The sequence below is a fragment of the Heterodontus francisci genome, chromosome 15 (genome assembly GCF_036365525.1).
Source record: "Heterodontus francisci isolate sHetFra1 chromosome 15, sHetFra1.hap1, whole genome shotgun sequence".
In the NCBI taxonomy this organism is placed as follows: Eukaryota; Metazoa; Chordata; class Chondrichthyes; order Heterodontiformes; family Heterodontidae; genus Heterodontus; species Heterodontus francisci.
The window spans coordinates 61,907,587-61,927,740 of record NC_090385.1 but is presented as its reverse complement, the minus strand read 5'-3'; the positions used below and the strand labels follow the sequence as shown (position 1 = coordinate 61,927,740).

Below are 20,154 nucleotides of genomic sequence, written 5' to 3'. Positions count from 1 at the left end.
TGACTTTGGAAGGAAAGGGGTCAAGGTCCTACAGTCTATTTCAGAAGTGAGGGAGGAGGTTTAAAAGTAGGACCTCAAAAAAAGTAAATCTTTAGATTACTCAAATGCCACACACGAGTGAGTGTTTGAATAGTAAACACTGGTTAACATGTGGTTGGAGAAACGTGGTGAGGGGACTTCAGATTCTTGGGGCATTGGGACCAGTTCTGGGGCAGGACAGACCTGTTCAAAGTGGGTGTCTGGGACCAATATCTTCACAGGAAGGTTAAGGCGTACTGTAGGAGGAGGGTTTTAACATAATTTAGCAGGGGGTGGGCATCATGAGGACTGGCAACTAGGAGAGGCAAATAGAACATAAGTAATAAAAGTTTAGAAATAGAAGAGATCAGACTAGGAACAACTGCAAAGATGTACATAAATGCATGGAGTGCAGCAAGGTTGGTGAGCTGTTGGCACAAGTCACCACATGGGGCGATGATATAATGGTAACCGAAGATCTGGCTCAAATAAGTTAATATTCCTGGCTACATGTTATTCAGGAAAGATAGGAAAGAGAAAAAAGGGGTGTGGGGGCTGGTGGCAGTATTTATCAAAGAAATTATAGCACGAGAAAGGGATATATCGTTGAGATAAGGTTAGCCACTAACATCTAAAAAGGAATGCAGAAGTCTTAGAGAAAAATAGTAAAAAAGTAGCCAAAAATAGCAGAGGTTGATTAGGGACCAAAAGGAGAGACAGAGGGCATGACAGATACTAAATGAGTACTTTGCATCTGTTTTCACTGAAGAGGATGCTGCTAATGTCGTAGTAAAAAAAGTGGGTAGTTGCTGTACTGGATAGGATTCAAATAAAGGTACTTAAAAGGTTGCCAAACCTCAAAAATTGAAAAGTCACTTGATCTAGATGGGATGCATCCTAGATTTTCTGATGGAAGCAAGGATGGAGATCGCAGAATCGCTGGCCACAATCTTCCAATCCTCCTTGGATTGGAGGGTGGTGCCAGCAGACTCTAGGATTGCAAATGTTACACCCTACTTCAAAAAAAAACTACAAGCCAGTTAGCCCAATGTGGGGAAACAGAATTAATTGAGACAAAATTAATTGTTTAATAAAAGATCAAGATTTGTTAAAGGAACTTAATTGACTTCTTTGATTAAAGAAACAGAGGGTTGACAAAAGGTAGTGCGATGGATGTTAGGGCGGCACAGTGGCGCAGTGGTTAGCACCGCAGCCTCACAGCTCCAGCGACCCGGGTTCAATTCTGGGTACTGCCTGTGTGGAGTTTGCAAGTTCTCCGTGTCTGCGTGGGTTTCCTCCGGGTGTTCCGGTTTCCTCCCACATGCCAAAGACTTGCAGGTTGATAGGTAAATTGGCCATTAGCAATTGCCCCTAGTATAGGTAGGTGGTAGGGAAATATAGGGACAGGTGGGGATGAGGTAGGAATATGGGATTAATATAGGATTAGTATAAATGGGTGGTTGATGGTCAGCACAGACTCGGTGGGCCGAAGGGCCTGTTCCAGTGCTGTATCACTAAACTAAACTTTCAGAAAGGGTTTGACAAAGTACCACATAATGCAGTGGTTAGCCAAATTCAAGCCCATTGGATTAAAGACAGTGGCAGCATGGATACAAAATTGGCATTGGGGAAAGAAAGCAGAAAAGGGATGAAGAGTATAGTGGCATTCTCGAGAGGTAGTATTAGGACCACTGCTTTTGTTGATAAGTTAGTTAATGGCCTGGACCTCAGTACACAGGGTAATTTCAAAGTTTGTAGATGCTACAAACCTCAAGCAATGAGGATAGTAACTAACTTCAGGATAACAAAAATTGGTAAAGAGGGCTGATAAAATTTAATACAGAAGTATGAAATGGTAGGAAGAATGAAGAGAGGCACTATAAACTAAATGATACAATTTAAAAAGGGGTGCAGGAACAGGGACCCAGCAGTGTATGTACACAAATCTTTGAAGGTGGCAGGACAAAAATTTGAGAAGGCTGTTCAAGCATGTGGGATCCTTGGCTTAATTAAGAGGCATAAAGTGCAAAAGCAAGAAAGTCATGCTAAACCTTTAACACTGATTAAGCCTTAACTGGAGTATTGTGGCCAATTCTGGGCATCAGTTTAAGAAGGATATCAAGGCCTTGGGAGAGGATGAAGAGACTTACTAGAATGGTACCAGGAATAAAGGGACTTCAGTTATGTGGAGGCCAGAGAAGCTGGGGTTGTTCTCCTTAGAGCAGAGAAGATTATGGAGAGATTTAATAGGGGTGTTCAAAATCATGAAGGGTTTTGATAGAATAAATAAGAATGCTTCCAGTGGCAGAAAGGTCAGTAACCAAAGGACACAGATTTACACTAATTGGCAAAAGAATCAGATAAGTATTGAAGGGAAGCAAATTACGGGGTTATGGGAAGAGCAGTGGAGTAGGATTATAAAGCTCTACTAAAGAGTTGAAACAGGAATGATGGGCTGTCCTCCTTTCATACTAAATTATTCTATGATTCCCAGAAGTAATTTCTAATTGTGATTATGCGCATTTATTCAGCTATGTTTCACGTCTCCCAAGAGATTGTATGGGTTGCAGGTGGGTCAATGATGCATGTCTGGATGGCCTGATGCCTTCCTCCCCATGTAGTTTATAGTTTATATCTCAATTAAAAAGAGACACTTTTCACAAATTACAATCCAGAATCCAATTTTAATCCACTTGCCCACAAAATTACAATAGTACCTTGATACATTAATAATTGGCTGTAAGTTTACTATATTTCACAGAACTGTAGGGGTGACACTGAATGGCCACTATGTTAACAGACAACATTTTCTCTCAATGTCCAGGATATTAAAATAGACCTAAACTATGCCAAAAAAGGATTCTGGCCATTTCACGACTTAAAACCTTTAATGCCATCTGCCAAAGAATCAACATTAAAAGAAAAGAAAATCTCACCTGATCAAACCAACACGTAAAGCTACAGCTTCTGTTGCCTCAACACTCACAGGGACTTCTTCAATAAAAGAGATGCCATAAAGCAGAAAGGCTTCCAAGAATTTTTTTAGTTCCTTGTCAGACTCCATCACAGAATTGTAAGTGACATAAGGCATTTGGACTTCTTTGTAAACAGCAGCATTCCAAAGGATACGAGGTTGAACTATCTGCTTCTGGCCTTCAAAAGAATATTTTGCCAACCATGACAAGGCATACTTGGTCATATGATTATCTGGCCCTTAAGTGAAACAGGAAAGAGACACATTGTTATAAGCAAAGGAAAAGAATCATGCTCAGCATACTCAAAGAACTCATGTTACAAGCCAGCACTAAAAGTATTAAGCAACAATTGCACAAGTTAACTTTATTCTCAAAGGCTGAAGGTCTCCCAATGCTTAAGTATTAGCCTGAATACTTTACTATGTACAGAAAGGAGTAATTTAAGTAACTTACAGGTTATGTAGATTGTATCATTATCTGAACGTATTTTTGCTGGCTTAATGGCCAAATCCACCTGGGCTGTATCTAAGCTTCGCTGATTGGTCTTTGGGTTGTAACATGATGCAGAGCGGCAGTGATCCCGTAGCCAAACATAATTTAAACGCATCACCTTGTCAGAATACTTCAATTCTGTAACAGGAATGGGATTTTGGTTCATTAATTTTCAGTAGCTTGATAAGACTTGCATTTATGTAGCTTCAATCAGATATCACTGGCACTTAAACCAAATCACTGGCACTTAAACCAAATCACTGGCACTTAAACCAAATCACTGGCACTTAAACCAAATCACTGGCACTTAAACCAAATCACTGGCACTTAAACCAAATCACTGGCACTTAAACCAAATCACTGGCACTTAAACCAAATCACTGGCACTTAAACCAAATCACTGGCACTTAAACCAAATCACTGGCACTTAAACCAAATCACTGGCACTTAAACCAAATCACTGGCACTTAAACCAAATCACTGGCACTTAAACCAAATCACTGGCACTTAAACCAAATCACTGGCACTTAAACCAAATCACTGGCACTTAAACCAAATCACTGGCACTTAAACCAAATCACTGGCACTTAAACCAAATCACTGGCACTTAAACCAAATCACTGGCACTTAAACCAAATCACTGGCACTTAAACCAAATCACTGGCACTTAAACCAAATCACTGGCACTTAAACCAAATCACTGGCACTTAAACCAAATCACTGGCACTTAAACCAAATCACTGGCACTTAAACCAAATCACTGGCACTTAAACCAAATCACTGGCACTTAAACCAAATCACTGGCACTTAAACCAAATCACTGGCACTTAAACCAAATCACTGGCACTTAAACCAAATCACTGGCACTTAAACCAAATCACTGGCACTTAAACCAAATCACTGGCACTTAAACCAAATCACTGGCACTTAAACCAAATCACTGGCACTTAAACCAAATCACTGGCACTTAAACCAAATCACTGGCACTTAAACCAAATCACTGGCACTTAAACCAAATCACTGGCACTTAAACCAAATCACTGGCACTTAAACCAAATCACTGGCACTTAAACCAAATCACTGGCACTTAAACCAAATCACTGGCACTTAAACCAAATCACTGGCACTTAAACCAAATCACTGGCACTTAAACCAAATCACTGGCACTTAAACCAAATCACTGGCACTTAAACCAAATCACTGGCACTTAAACCAAATCACTGGCACTTAAACCAAATCACTGGCACTTAAACCAAATCACTGGCACTTAAACCAAATCACTGGCACTTAAACCAAATCACTGGCACTTAAACCAAATCACTGGCACTTAAACCAAATCACTGGCACTTAAACCAAATCACTGGCACTTAAACCAAATCACTGGCACTTAAACCAAATCACTGGCACTTAAACCAAATCACTGGCACTTAAACCAAATCACTGGCACTTAAACCAAATCACTGGCACTTAAACCAAATCACTGGCACTTAAACCAAATCACTGGCACTTAAACCAAATCACTGGCACTCCTCACACAACTTAAATGTGAGTCAAAGCAAAATACTGCGGATACTGGAAATCTGAAATAAAAACCAAAAGTGCTGAATATACGCAGCAGGTCTGGCAGCATCTGAGGAGAGAAACAGTTAACACTTCAGGTCTGTGACTGTTCAGATCTCACAGCACTTTGTTTAAATGTGAGTCAACTAACACAAGTTCAGTGTGCATGAACTGGTCAGATTTTAAGTTAATGTCTCACTTCACACATCAAAGCTTACTTTCCACACATTCATGGCAAGACAGTTGGAATCCTGCACATTTTTGGAGCTGTTGTGATGAGTCTGTGTAGCCTAAAGTGAGGTCATGCCTGAAGTTTCACAAAACTACCAATTATATTTTTCCTAATTTTCAGAAAGAAATGGCAGTTTAGGAATGTGGGATATTGTGCAATTAAAAATAATGGGTAAATGTTTTTTTTTCAACGGGAATTGTGCGCTTATAACATGTTATTTACACAGCTATAAATTTAAGCGGGCCAGAAATCAAGGTGGCTACTTGGGCAACTAAAATTGGAATTTGCAATAAAAACAAATGCTGGAAATACTCAGCAGGTCTGGCAGCATCTGTGGAGAGAGAAGCAGTTAACATTTCAGGTCAGCGACCCTCCTTCAGAACTGATTTTGCTTTTATATTGGAATTTACAATGCTGGCTTTCAGTGGGAACTTTGCTTATCCACATTTCAGTGAGGCATTATGGTTAAGTTGCTTATTTGAGCCAATCAAAAAACTGACTTGCTTCTATGAACAGATACAAGGTGCCATCCTACACATTTAGGATGCAAAAGTTAAAAAAATACTGTAGATGCTGGGAACTAGAAACAAAAAATGCTAGAAATATGAAGGTGAGGCAGCATCTGTGGAGAGAAAAAGAGTTAATGTTTCAGGTCAGAGATCTTTCATCAGTACTGACAAAAAATTAGAATTGCAATAGGTTTTGAGCAAGTGAAGGGGGGGTAGGGGAGAACAAAAGGTCTGTGATAGGGTGGAAAGCAGGACAGATTAAATGACAAAAGGTTTCATGGTACAAAGCAAAAGCAGGTAGGAATGGGACAAGTGAAGAAACAAAAGATGTGTTTGGATAAGGTGTAAATGACAGGAAGCAGCCATCAGAACATAAAATAACGGAACCAAGAAAGAAACATGGGGTGGGGAAAAAAGAACCAGCCCAAAAACAAAAACAGCATAAAAGAAAAAAATGGGGCAGAGCTTATGATCTAAAATTATTGAACTAGATATTGAATCCAGAAGGCTGTAAAGTGCCCAGTCGAAAGACGAGGTGCTGTTCTTCGAACTTGCGTTGAGCTTCATTGGAACACTGTAGCAGGCCAAGGACGGAAAGGTCAGAGTGGGAGCAAGGCGGAGAATTGAAATGACAAGCAACGGGAAGCTCGGGGTCATGCTTGCGGACTGAACGGGGGTGTTCCACAAAGCAGTCACCAATCTGCATTTAGTCTCCCCAATATACAGAAGACCACATTGTGAACAGTGCACAGAGTATTCTAAAATGAAAGTATTAGGAAATCAGTTTTCAGTTGGAAGGAGTGTTTAGGGCCCTGGCAGTGAGAACGGAGGAGGTAAAGGGGGATGCTGCAACTCCTGCACTTGCATGGAAAGGCGTGGTAGGAAAATGGGGGAGGGGCTGGGGGTTACCGAGGAGCAGATCAGGGTTTTGAAGGGAACAGGCCCTTCAGAATGCTGAAAGGGGAGGGGAAGATGTGTTTCATGGTGGCATCACTCTGGAGGTGGCGGAAATAGCAGAGGATGATCTGTTGAATATGGAGTCTGGTGGGTGGACGGCGAGGATCAGGAGAACCCAATCATGGTTCTGGGAGGGTGAGGAAGGGGGCGAGAGCAGAAGTGCATGAAATAGATCGGACACAGTTGAGGGCCCTGTCAATCACAGTGAAGGAAATCCTCAGTTGAGGAAAAAGGAAGACACATCAGCACTATGGAAAGGTGCATAGTCAAAACAGATGCGACAGAGAAACTGGAAGAATGGAATCATGTCCTTGCAAGAAGCTGTAGGAGTCCGTGGGCATATAGTAATTATTGGTAGAAGCCTGTCCCCAGAAATGGAGACAGAGAGGTCGAGGAAGGGAAGAGTCAGAGATGGACCAAGTGAAGGAGAGAAGGGTGGAAATTGGAAACAGTCGATTAAATTTTCCAGTTGAGGGCAACAGCAGAAAGTGGCACCAATACAGTCAATGTACCAGAAGAGGTGAGGGAGGGGGGCCCCCCCGGGTAGGACTGGAAAAAGAAATGTTCCACATATCCCACAAAAAAGCAGGCATAGCTAGGACCCATGCAGGTGCCCATAGCAACATCTTTGGAGGAAATGAGTGGAGTTGAAGGAGAAGTTGTTCAATGTGAGACAAGTTCAGCCAGGCAGAGGGTAGTGGTGGATGGGGACTGGTTGAGTGCCCCCATTCAAGGAAGAAGCAGAGAGCTCTCAATGTCCTGGTGGGGGACAGAGGTGTAAAGGGATTGGACATCCATTGTGAATAGATGGTGAGGGCCAGAAAACTGGAAACTGAAGTGAAGGAGGGCATCAGAAGAGTTGTGGATGTAGGTGGGAAGTGATTGGACAAGGGGAGTAAAAATAGTCGTTGCTTGAATAGGTGTTAATTACAGTAGCAGGAAGCTGACTTAACAGTTGCAACTTGGGAGAGTATCACCAGCCCTCCAAGAACTACAGGTTTTGCGTCAGTGGAGTCTACGAGGCCAGAGTGCAATGAGGAACAAGTGCTAACTTAGTAATTTGGTGCAGAGGGGAAAAGGAGGTGCTGCTTTATACTTTTTTTCTGCGTCCAGTAGCTGGTGAGTGTACAAAGGCATTAATTAGGTGAGCAGATAGGTGATTGGTTGGTGAGCTTAAGATTTTATCCCTCTAAACAGGGGTAGTAGTTTAAACTGGTACTGGGGAGATAAGTATTGCATTGCATTTATTGCTTAACTAGATAAAATACTTAATATAAATACAGCTAACAGTTGAGTGATATTTCTGAACTTGAAACCCATTTAGTTAATTAAAACACAATAAAGATGGCAGGACAGGTGACGTGTTGCAGCTGTGGCATCAAGGAGCTGGTGGACACGAGTGTGATCCACAGCAACCACACGAGGCTCGAGGAACTGCGCCTTAGAGTTAATGAGTTGGAGTCCGAGCTTCGGACATCACGATGAAACCAGGAGGGGAAAAGTTACCTGGATACTTGGTTCCACGAAGCAGTCATGCTCCCTAGGCCAGGTACTTCAGATTTGGTTTGTGGTCAGAGACAGGAGGGTGTGACTGCAAGTGGGCCAGGCATGGGGATACAGAAGGTAGCAAGGAACAGCCTCAGCTCCTGAAATTCTCCAACAAGTTAGTTAGAGATTCTTGCAGCTTGTGTGTACAGAGCAGAGACTGCAGGTTGGATGAGCAAACTGACCACAGCACTGTAGTGTAGGGGCCCATTCAAGTGAGGGAAGTAAAAAGGAATGTAGTTATAGTAGGGGAAAGTATAATTAGGGGGGATAGATACAGCTCTTTGTAGCCAAGAGCAAGTGTTCCAAAGGCTGTGAGGCCTGCCCATTACCAGAGTTAAGGAAAGCTCCTTGACGCTGGAAGAGAACTTGGAGCGGGAGGGGAAGGATCCAGTTGTCATGGTGCATGTGGGTACCAACAACATAGGTAGGACTAAGAAAGAGGCTGTGCTGAGGGAGTATGAGGGGCTAGGGGCCAAATTAAAAAGCAGAATCCCAAAAGGTGGTAATCTCTGGATTACTACCTGAGCCTCGAGCAAATTGGCATTGAGTAAATAAGATCAGAGTTGAATGTATGGCTCAAAGATTGGCATGGGAGAAGTGGGTTTCAATTCATGGGACACTGGCACGAGTACTCAGGAAAGAGGGAGCTGAACTCTTGGGACAGTCTTCACCAGAACCACATTGGAACCAGTGTTCTGGTGAGTCATAACTAGGGCTATAGACAGGGCTTTAAACTAAAGTGTGTGAGGTTTGCTAGTGCTGTTGGGCAGGGTTTAAACCAGTTTAGCAGTGGATGGGATCCTGAGGATAGACCCAGATGGGGCAAAATCAAAGGGAAGGCAGAAAATGAGAGTCAGGAAGGCAGAGGAAACAAAGGATAGAAAATAAAAGGTGTTTGATAGTGCTCAAGGGTATATGCTTCAATGCAAGTAGTTTAGCAAATAAGGTAGACAAGCTGAGGGCACAGATTGAAATGTGGCAGTATGACATCATACATATTACAGAAACATGGCTTAAAGAGGGACAGGAATGGCAGCTCAACATTCCTGGTTACAGGATTTTCAGATGAGATAGAGGGGGATAAAAAAGGAGGGGGAGTGGCAATTTTGGTTAAAGAAGTAATTACAGCTGTGAGGAGGGATATGTTAGAAGGATCATCAACTGAGGCCATATGGATTGAGCTAAGGAACAAAAGAGGGGCAATCACACTGCTGGGAGTGTACTATAGACCCCCGAACAGAGAGATAGAAGAGCAAATATGTAGGCAAATCTCTAGTGCAAAAACAATAGGGCAGTAATTGTAAGGGATTTTAACTATCCCAATATTAACTGGGATAGCTTCAGTGTGAAAAGAATGCTGGGAATAGAATTCTTAAGGTGCATCCAGGAGAACTTGTTTGGCCTGTATGTAGCAAATCCAACAAGAGGGCCCAGTTCTGGACTTGGTTTTAGGTCATGAAGCTGGGTGGGTGGAAGGAGTGCCAGAGAGAGTATTTTGGTGGTAGTGATCATAATTCAGTTAGTTTTATCATAATTATGGAAAGGACAGAGATAGAACAAGAATTTAAGTTCTAAATTGGGTTAAGGCCAATTTAACTAAGCTGAGAAGTGATTTAACGAAAGGGGACTGGAAACAGCTACAGTAAATCAGTGTCAGAGCAGTGGGAGGCAAAGCAGAGATTCAGGAGGTTCAGAGTAAACATGTTCCCACAAAGAAAAAGGGTGGGATGGCCAAACCTAGAGCTCCCTGGATGTCAAGGAGCTTACAGGGTATAAGACAGAAAATGAAAGCTTATGTCAGACTCTTAGAACTCAATACTACAGAAAGCCAAGAGGAGTACAGAAAGTGGAGGGGTGAAAGGAAAGAGGGCATGAAAGAATATTGGTAAGTAAAATCAAGGAGAACTCAAAAGATGTTTTATCAATACATTAAGTGTGAGGATAACTTAAAAAAAGAATAGGGCCTGTAAAAGATCAAAAAGATAACCTATGTATGGAGGTGGAAGATGTGGATCTGGTTCTTACTGAATATTTTGCACCTGTCTTCACAGAAGAGGGGGACGATATAGACATTGTAGTTGAGGAGGAGTGTGAAGTATTGGATGTGATAAACATAGGGAGAGAGGAAGTATTAAGAGGATTAGCATCCTTGAAAGTGCCAGATAAAATGTACCCCAGGCTGTTAAAAGGAGGCAGGGAGGAAATCGCAGAACATCTGACCATCATTTTTCAATCCTCACTGGATAGGTGTGGTGCCAGAGGATTGAAGGTCTACTAACGTTATACCTTTTGTTTAAAAGGGGAGTGAGGGATAGACCGAATAACTACAGGCTAGTCAATCTAACCTTGGTAGTGGGTAAATTATTGGAATAAATTCTGAGCGATAGGATAAACTGTCACTTAGAAAGGCACGGATTGATCAAGGATAGTCAGCATGGATTTGTTAAGGGAAGATCTTGTTTGACTAACTTGATTGAATTTTTTGAGGAAGTAACAAGGAGGATTGATGAGGGTAGTGCAGTTAATGTAGTCTACATGGATCTTAGCAAGGCTTTTGACAAGGTCACACACGACAGACTGGTTTAAAAAAAATAAAAGCCCATAGGATCCAAGGTAATGTAGCAAGCTGGATACAAAATTGTTTCAGTGGCAGGAAACAAATGGCATTTGTTGATTGTGTTTGTTTCCAGTGGGGTTCTGCAGGGCTCGGTACTAGGTCCCTGATTTTTGTGCTACATATTAAAGATTTGGACTTAATGTAGGGGGCATGATCTAGAAGTTTGCAGACGACACAAAAATAGGCCACATGGTTGATAGTGAGGATAGCTGCAGAAAGATATCAACGGACTGGGCAGGTGGGTAGAAAAGTGACAAATGGAATTTAACCCAGAGAAGTGTGAGGTGATGCATTTGGGGAGGTCAAACAAGGCAAAGTGCAGGGGAAGCAAGGGACCTTGGAGTACATTCAAAGATCCCTGAAGGTAGCAGGACAGGTCGATAAGGTGGTTGAGGCAGCATATGGAATCCTTTCCTTTATTAGCCGAGGCATAGAATGAGAGTTGGTAGGTTATGCTGGAACTACATGAAACATTAGTTAGGCCAGAACTTGAGTACTGTGTGCAGTTCTGGTCACCATTACAGAAAGGATGTAATTGTGCTAGACAGGGTCATAGAATCAGAGTGAAATAGCACCGAAACAGTCCTTTTCTGGTTTTTTTGCATTTATTTTATTTTATCTTAGTTTGTTCAGTTTGCTCACCCACTGTTTTTTTCATGTTTGTACTTGCGGCTGTTCAATTTTCAGTCTGTTAACACCCTATCTGTACTAATGCTTTGTCTTTCAACACACCATTAACATATTGTCCACCTTTGCTCCATGACCACCTGGTCAGCTACTCTGACCTTGTCCTATCTACACCTTCTTTGTTATCGCTTGCCCCACCCCCACTTTACTTGCTTATAACCTTTCACATTTCTAATATTTGCCAGTTCTGAAGAAGGGTCACTGACCTGCAACATTAACTCTGCTTATCTCTCCACAGAATGCTGCCAGACCTGCTGAGTATTTCCAGCATTTCTTGTTTTTATTAAAGAAAATACTTTTCTTTGTAATTTGTGGGGTATCAGCTACTTACAAAGTACTAATTAGTTAATGGGGATTTCTTTCAGTTTAGTTGTTACAAGTCTTAAAATATGAAATCTTGTCATGTAATTCTTTGGTCTGGGGTTCATATCTTGTATCTTAAACATTAATGGTATCACTGATTTTGTAATACTATATTCTCTGGAGTTGAGAATGAGAGGTGATCTCTTTGAAACATGCAAGATTATGAAAGGGCTTTACAGGGTAGATACGGAGACATTATTTCCCCTGCTTGGGGAATCTAGAACAAGGGAACACAGTTTCAGGATAGCGGGCCAATCATTTAGGACTGAGATGAGGAGAAATTTCTTACTCAAAGGGTTCTGAATCTTTGGAATTCTCTACCTCAGGGTTGTGGATGCTCCATCATTGAATATATTTAAGGCTGAGATAGGCAGATTCTTGGTCTCTCAAGGGATATGAGGAGCAGGTGGGAAAGTGGAGTTGAAGCCCAAAATCAGCCATGTTCATATTGAATGGTGAAGCAGGCTTGACAGGCTGAATGGCCTACTCCTATTTATTAAGTTATATGCTTAGAGTCTGGTCTCTGGTTGGCATCCTTCCATCTACAAAAGATGATCGACACACAGCAAACAATCCATTTAGGTGGGGTGTCTTCTCTTGGTGCACCTTTGCTGATGGCTGTGAAGGCCAATCCTTGAGGCAGATTGTCACAAGGGCCGCTGTGAGTTGTTTTTGATGTTGGTGCTGGTTGACAAAATACTGTAGCAACTTGTCGTTGTGGTAGTGCATACCAGTCCACAAGATGAGTCACCATTTCACTCACCAGCTGGTGACTCCCAAGTGCAATAGTAGACATTTAGGGCCTTCATGTCACACTTGCAAGCATCCTTGAAGCAGAACTTTGGGGGCTCCACTGGTCATCTGGCCCCAGCTACCTAACCATACAGAAGCTCTTTGGGTATGTGACTGTCTTCCATCCTGCAGATGTATCTGCTCCACCAAATTTACCTCTTTCACTAGTGCCAACAAACTTGGGAGCTCTGCCACATTTGTGATTTTGTCCTGCCAGGATATACTCAATGTGCCAGACAGCGAAGATGGAAATTATGGAGCTTCTTTCCCTGGTAGCTGTAGGCCGCCAATGTTTCACAGCCATGCAGCAAGGTGCTGTAAACACAGGCCTTATAAACCTAGAGTCAAGATAGGAAGAAATCAATTCAGTGGGGCAGGAACAGGCTGAAACTGTAGGTTTACTAGGGCAGTCTTGTTTGTGGATTTTGGGAAGGTGTTAAAAGCAGGCTATATGGAGTTAGGGAACTATGAGATTGGAAGCTGTGGAGGGAAGATCTCCAGAGGAGATGAGATCAGTGACTGTCCTGGATACAATGGCTTGATGTTCAGTGGTGGGGTCATGGTCCAGGGGCAGGTAGGAGGAAGTGTGATGTTTGGCCTCTGCTAGGTAGAGGTTGTCTGCTGTAGACAACAGCACCACTTGTCAGCAGGTTTGATGACAAATTAGGGTTGGACCTGAGAGAACAGAGTGCTGCAAGATCAGAGAGACATAGGTTAGAGTGAGTGAGAGGAGCAGAGAAATTGAGATGGCCGATGTCATCCCAGCACTTCTCAATGAAAAAATCAAGAGAGGATAAGAGGTCAGACGGAGGGGTCCAGATCAAGAGAGAATATTGGAAGTGAACAAAAAAAAAAGACAGTCCACTGAGTGAGGGACAGGGAATGAATCCTAGTCAAATAAATGGGCGCGGAGTTGATGGAAAGAGCTCAGCATTATGCAGAGCTCGAAATTCATTGAGGTGGGGGCCATAAGAGGAATGAAGGTGAGGCTTTTGCCGAGGACAGATCATTCAGAGTTAGAGAGGGGAAAGTCAGAGTGCATTATGAATACATAGCAAGGGGTGAGACTTGAAGAGATGGGGTCAGAGAGAAGGGAAAGGGAAGAAGGATCCAGAGGGGTGTTGGTACCCATGACTTCTTGAAGCTTGCGATCATTCACACCTGAAAGGAAGATAAAGTTTTTGTTAAAGTGGAGGATGTAATGAAACTGGAGCAGCTTTGAGATAGAGTGCAATGGTGCTGCTTAAGAGAGAGGTTGAGAGTTGAATGTGGCAGTGCATGGCATTGATAGTGGATCCTAGGATGCAGAGAGAACAGCGGTTTGAGGAATGCTGAATGTTTGAGATATCTGTAATCGTGGGTAAATCTGAACACGAATGGTAGAATTTCAGTCAGAACCCACGTGGAATAACTTGGAGCCAGAGACAGCTGCTGAGGAAGGTGATGTGGATGTGAAAGCGAGTTTTGGTAGTAACCTGATCAAACACAAGGGCGATAGAAAGCAATGAACGGTAATCCCGCCAGAGAGACAAGCAAAACTTCAAGATTGGAATTCCTGGAAGAGAGGTGACAGTGAATTAATACAAATGCAAAATACTGCAGATGCTAGGCACTAAACACTCCTTCCAACTGAAACGGTGATTTACTTGCACTTCTTTCAATTTAATATATTGTATTCACCGCACACAATGTGGTCTCCTATTCACCGGGGAGACGAAACACAGACTGCTGACTGCTTTGCAGAACACCTCCGTTCAGTCCACAAGTGAGACCCTGAGCTTCCTGTAGCTTGTCATTTTAATTCTTCACTTTGCTCCCACACTGACCATTCTGTCCTTGGCCTGCTAGTGTTCCAATGAAGTTCAACGCAAGCACAAGTACAATATCTTTCGAATGGGCACTTTACAGCCTTCTGGATTCCACATTGAGTTCAATAATTTTAAGATCATAACCTCTGCCCCTATTTTTATCTTTTTAGGTTTTTTTTGGCTGATTTGTTCCCTCCCCCACCCCCTTGTTTCTTTCTTAATCACTTTACTTTGTGCTCAGACAGTTGCTATCCTGTCACTTACACCTCATCCACAAACATTGTTTCTTCACTTGTCCCATTAGTACCCACTTTGAAATAAAAACAAGAAATGCTGGAACCACTCAGCAGGTCTGGCAGCATCTGTGGAAAGAGAAGCAGAGTTAACGTTTTGGGTCAGTGACCCTTCTTCGGAACTCTGAAGTTCCGAAGGGTCACTGACCCAAAACGTTAACTCTGCTTCTCTTTCCACAGATGCTGCCAGACCTGCTGAGTGGTTCCAGCATTTCTTGTTTTTATTTCAAATTTCCAGCATCCGCAGTATTTTGCTTTTATTTTAGTACCCACTTTGACTTTGTACCAGGAATCCTTTTGTCATTTAATCTCTTGCTCTCCACCTTAGACCTTCCCTTTTGTTCTTACCCACCACACCCCACCCCCTGCCCTTTCACTTGCTCAAAACCCATTATATTTCTAAACTTGCCAGTTCTAATGAAAGGTCACAGATCTGAAACATGAACTTCTTGCTCTCCACATTTTGTATGCAATTTAATTATAAAACAACAAAGTTGTTGCTTCACTGTGGTTTAAAAAAAAAAGCAGAGGAAAGCTGTAATGTTCCTTTCTTGGGTGATCCTCGAGTGTAGACAGGAGATTACAGCACAACTACCATTCACACTAAACTAGAAAAACTCCCATACTTTTGGCACAGACTTTAAGCCTGACTCGAATACTCGGTCAGACACTTGGTGCTGACTTACCAATAAGCTACTGACAAAGGACTTGTGCAGCTCGTCATAAATTAAAAAGGTGTCAGATGTAGATACTGAAAATTAAGTTTAAACTACAGGGCAACACGAGAACTTCAGTGTGCTGACAATACCATGGAATAAGATTAGAGATGGTGAGGGCATCCAGCACTGGAGTTCCTTGAAAACTGTACATTTATTTTTCCACACTAAGGACTTTTACAATCTGTAAAATGCTTAAATCAAATCCCCAATCATATTGTTGCTGCAGCTCCAAATGTCAAATTTTCAATTTTACTTTATTCTTTCATGGGATGTGGGCATCATTGACAGAAAAGCATTCGTTACCCATCCCGAGTTGCCCTTGAACGGAATGGCTTGCTAGGCCATTTCGGAGGGCAGTTAAGAGATAACCACATTGTTGGGGTCTGGAGTCACATGTCAGTCAGACCAGGTAAGGACAGCAGATTTCCTTCCCTAAAAAGGACATTAATGACCCAGATGGCTTTTTAACAATCGATGGTAGTTTCATGGCACCATTACTGAGGCTAGCTTTCAGTTCCAGATTTTTATTAAGTGAATTTTAATTCCACCAGCTGCCATGGTGGGATTTGAACCTTTGTCCCCAGGGCATTAGCCTGACCTTCTGGATTACTAATCAGTGATGTTACCACTATGTCAAAATCCAACTCTCAACACCTGCAAGTTCTGAATTTTGGCCAAGGCCACCATCTCATTCTTCAAAAAAAAAAAGGTACTCAGTTCAGTTGAAAGCACTAGTCTAGGACCATCTTAACCACCTAACTGGAGAATGATGCACAGCAGCTCAAGATGAGAAAGAACATAAAACCAAAGGAACGGTTGCATGTGGGGCTCTAGAAAAAGGTGATTAAGATAAATAAATCCACACTAATTCTTGTATCCAAATTCAATATGGAATCTCTCGCCTTACCCAAGTGCTTATCATGCATCATCCATGAACAGTTCAGAGAGTCTGGAGCACCATGTTTCCACCGTCTTACAGTTACTGCAGGTAGAAGCTTCCTTATCTGACATTGCCATGCTCTCTGTACTTGAATATTAGCTCTCAGCAGATGCTGTAGATGGACGCCAAGATGTAGCAAGCGGTCCCAAGACATCATCTGAGGAAGCAAAACAGGTATTTCCCCTTCAAAGTATGAAATTCATACCTCAAATTATTCACAGTACTTGTATATAAGTGGGTAAGGCATTCTGATCTTATCTGAAGTAATGCAGGTAAATGCATAGGCCTCCGACTGCTGCTGAAATCTCAATTCGAAGAACTACCTTGGTAACTCCCAATATTGAAGTTATAAAACTTTACCATTTGTTTCTGACTGGTTGCAATAATAAATGAGTTTTATGTGAAGACTCCAAGGTTCCCTATTCCTCTACACTTCTCAGAATCCTACCATTTCCTGTGTATTTCCTTGCCTTGTTTGTCTTTCCCAAATACATTATAATCGCACTTCTTTGGATTGAACTCCATTTGCTACTTCTCTACCCACCTGACTACTCCATTGACATCTTCCTGTAGTCTACCGCTTTCTTCCTCACCAACCACAGCTAATTCTTGAATCTTCAAACTTCTTAAATGTAGTGGGCACAATTAAGTCTAAATCATTGATATATACCACAAACAGCAAGGGACCCAGTACAGAGCACTGTGGAAATAACCTTCCAGTCACAGAAACACCCGATTATCTTCTTTTGTTTGCTGCTACTGTCCCTTGGATCCCATGAGCTTTTAATTTTCTGACCAGTCTGCCATGTGGGACTATGCTAAAATCCATTTAGACTACATTAAATATGGTACCTTTATCAACCCTTTTTATACCTCCTTAGAAAGGTTGATCAAGTTAGTCAGACACAACCTTCCCTTAACAAATCCATGACTTTCTAAATGAAAATGTTTACTGCATCTCAATTTTTTTCCAATATTTGACCATCAAGGTTAGATTGACTGGCCTGGAATTACTCAGGCTATCCCTTCCTTCTGAACATTAGCAATCCTCCAGCACCATGCCTGTAGCCAGAGGGGATTGGAAAATGATGGTCAGCACCTCTGCTATTTCTTCTCGTTTCATTTAAGAGTCTGGGATACATTTCATCCGGGCCTGATGATTTATCCATTTTCAAGGATGCTAAAACACCTTAATATTTCATACTCACCTCCTGAATTATAAGGTCTGCCCTCAGACATCATCAGGTGTGTTGGTCTCACACCAGAAGCAAATGCATAACTGGTAACTGTTGCAGCTATATTGAAACTGAAATTGGATCATAATGATACAAGATGGGCACTAAAAGAATAATTAGATTCCGTTAGGTATACCTTTTAAGGATTACACAATACTTTGTAACCTTTACAACAAGATACACTGGCAGAATACCTCAATATCCCCATAGGTACCTACACAAAGTTCATTGAATGGCTCAATTACATTTAGCAGGACAAAATACGAGATTGTTACTGTCCAATTTTCTCCTCTTTCCTTTCCCTCCACCCCCCCATCCCAATGCACAGGGGAAATTTTTGTGCCAACTTTGATAGGGAAGCTTAGTCGACCTTGTTGTCTGCATCAAACAAGCTCAAATCCTGCCCTCAGTCACCCAGTCATTTTCAGCAGGAATTTGAACTAGGAAACATTACTGGTTTGCTCTTCCCGAGGTTCCCCAGCTACAGTTAGCTAATTGAGCAAAAGTCAAGATCAAACCTAAGAATTTTCTATCTGACAACCATCATTGGCCAGGGAAAGTGAGGGGAAGGAGGGGAAGCAATTGCTACAGTATTAAAATACAATTCAATGCAATGAGATTGTTTTTACAAACCACTCTTATGGCAGGCCCAGGTGAAGTCTGGGGTTCAGCCCCTCCATTACTTATTTGAAGTTGATTTTAATATTTTATTCAGCATTTTATAATATAGAACCAGGTAAGTATGACGAAGGTACTATAATTAAGCCCATTTCAAGGCATTTATGCACAGAAAGCAGCTCTTCAGAGGATAGGAACATAGGAAATAGGAGCACGAGTAGGCCATCCAGCCCCTCTAGCTGCTCTGCCATTCAATTAGATCATGGCTGATTTACCTCAATACCATTTTCCCACACTATCCCCATAATCCAGTGATATTTTTCATACCAAGAAATCTAATGATCTCTGTCTTGAACATACACAATGATTACTTCAGAGAAATCTCAAGACTCACCATCAAGTGAAGAAATTCTTTATCTCAGTCCTAAATGGCCTACTTATTCAGAGACAGTGTCCCCTGGTTCTAGACCCCCAGCCAGAGGAGCCATCCTTCCTGCACCTATTCTGTTGAGCCCTGTAATAATGTTGTATGTTTCAATGAGATCACCTCTCATTCTTCTAAACTCTGGCAAATATAAGCCCAGTCTCCTCAGGCCAATCCCACCATCCCAAGAATCAGTCTGTTGAACCTTTGTTGCACTCCCTCTATGGCAAGTACATCCTTCCTTAAGTGAAGAGCTCAAAACTGTACTTCAGGTGCAGTTTCACCAAGGCTCTATACAACTGCAGCAAGACTTCTTTACTCCTGTACCGAAATCCTCCTGCAATACAAGCCAACATACTATTTGCTTTTCTAATTGCTTGCTACACATGCATGTTAACTTTCACTGACTTATTGATGAGGACAACCCAGGTCCCTTTGGGCATCAACACTTCCCACTCTCACCATTTAAGAAATAGTCTGCCTATCTGTTTTTCCAGAGTATTTCTTGATCTGAACTGACTTTGGTTAGTCAATTAATAGTGCAGATGACCAACTAAAATTGGTTTTAAAAAACAAAAGCCACCTCATACTTCACGAGTCATTTTTGAGTCAGTTTATAGGGTGCATTTAGTGAAGCCTCCTTACAAACCATGAATAAGTGGCCCAGTATTTATTTGCAAATTTCCCTACGCAAAAAAGGGCAGAGCTCTAGTTTCCTGCAATTATTTGCACCAGTTCTGAACAGGCGTAAACTTAAAACACCCAAAGTAATCGATTCTGGTGTTTTATGTCATGTTTTATTTCTCCTTACAGCAAGTAGCATACTGTATTTTCTAGCTTTAAAAAAAAACGCTAGAACAGCCTCCACAAACGCGCTGCGTTAATACACATAAATAATGGTTTGACGACGTCAAGCTTTAATTTTTATAAATAGCATTCACGGCATCTATGCGATACCAACTGTAAAATTCATTAATATAAACATTAAAAACTGGAGTCACTGGAAAGTTGATCTCGCCAGTTAGATGTTACTTCCCCTGGGCAAAGCCCACCATTAAAGCCGAGCTTCACACAACACTATTTGTAAGACCAGCCCTGCACCTTCCCCTTCTCTCCCGTCCCCCAAGGCTCTGTAAAGTTTCCCTAATGGGGGAAAGCAGGACTCCAAAGCGGCACTGTCTCGTACCGAGAGTCGGGGTGATAACACCAAGCCTTACCCCAGCTCCGGCCGGTAACCAGGGCGCCTCGATACAGCTAAGAGTAGCCTTACCGTCTATCACTCCGCTCCACAGCCAGATTACCAACAACAGCTGGGATAAACAACCTTTACGCCTAGTCCCCACCCCCTCCCTTATATACACTCGGCC

The 20,154-nt window shown here is 42.1% G+C and overlaps 1 protein-coding gene across 7 annotated transcripts in view; it reads right to left on the bottom strand.

Annotated features, from left to right (window-relative positions):
- tmlhe (trimethyllysine hydroxylase, epsilon) overlaps window positions 1-20,154 on the bottom strand; it is a 46,207-nt gene extending 26,053 nt beyond the window's left edge. For 3 of the 7 annotated variants that reach the window (XM_068047635.1, XM_068047634.1, XM_068047633.1), the window contains exons 1-5: window positions 20,058-20,154; window positions 17,719-17,849; window positions 16,478-16,667; window positions 3,447-3,623; window positions 2,955-3,231 (exon numbers count right to left, since the gene is read on the bottom strand). In XM_068047635.1, the coding sequence (XP_067903736.1) occupies window positions 2,955-3,231; window positions 3,447-3,623; window positions 16,478-16,667 (644 nt within the window). In that variant the 5' untranslated portion in view covers window positions 17,719-17,849; window positions 20,058-20,154. Of the gene's footprint in view, window positions 1-2,954; window positions 3,232-3,446; window positions 3,624-16,477; window positions 16,668-17,718; window positions 17,850-18,757; window positions 18,878-20,004 lie in introns of all 7 variants that reach the window. The other 4 variants (XM_068047637.1, XM_068047638.1, XM_068047636.1 and 1 more) reach the window with 4 other exon arrangements.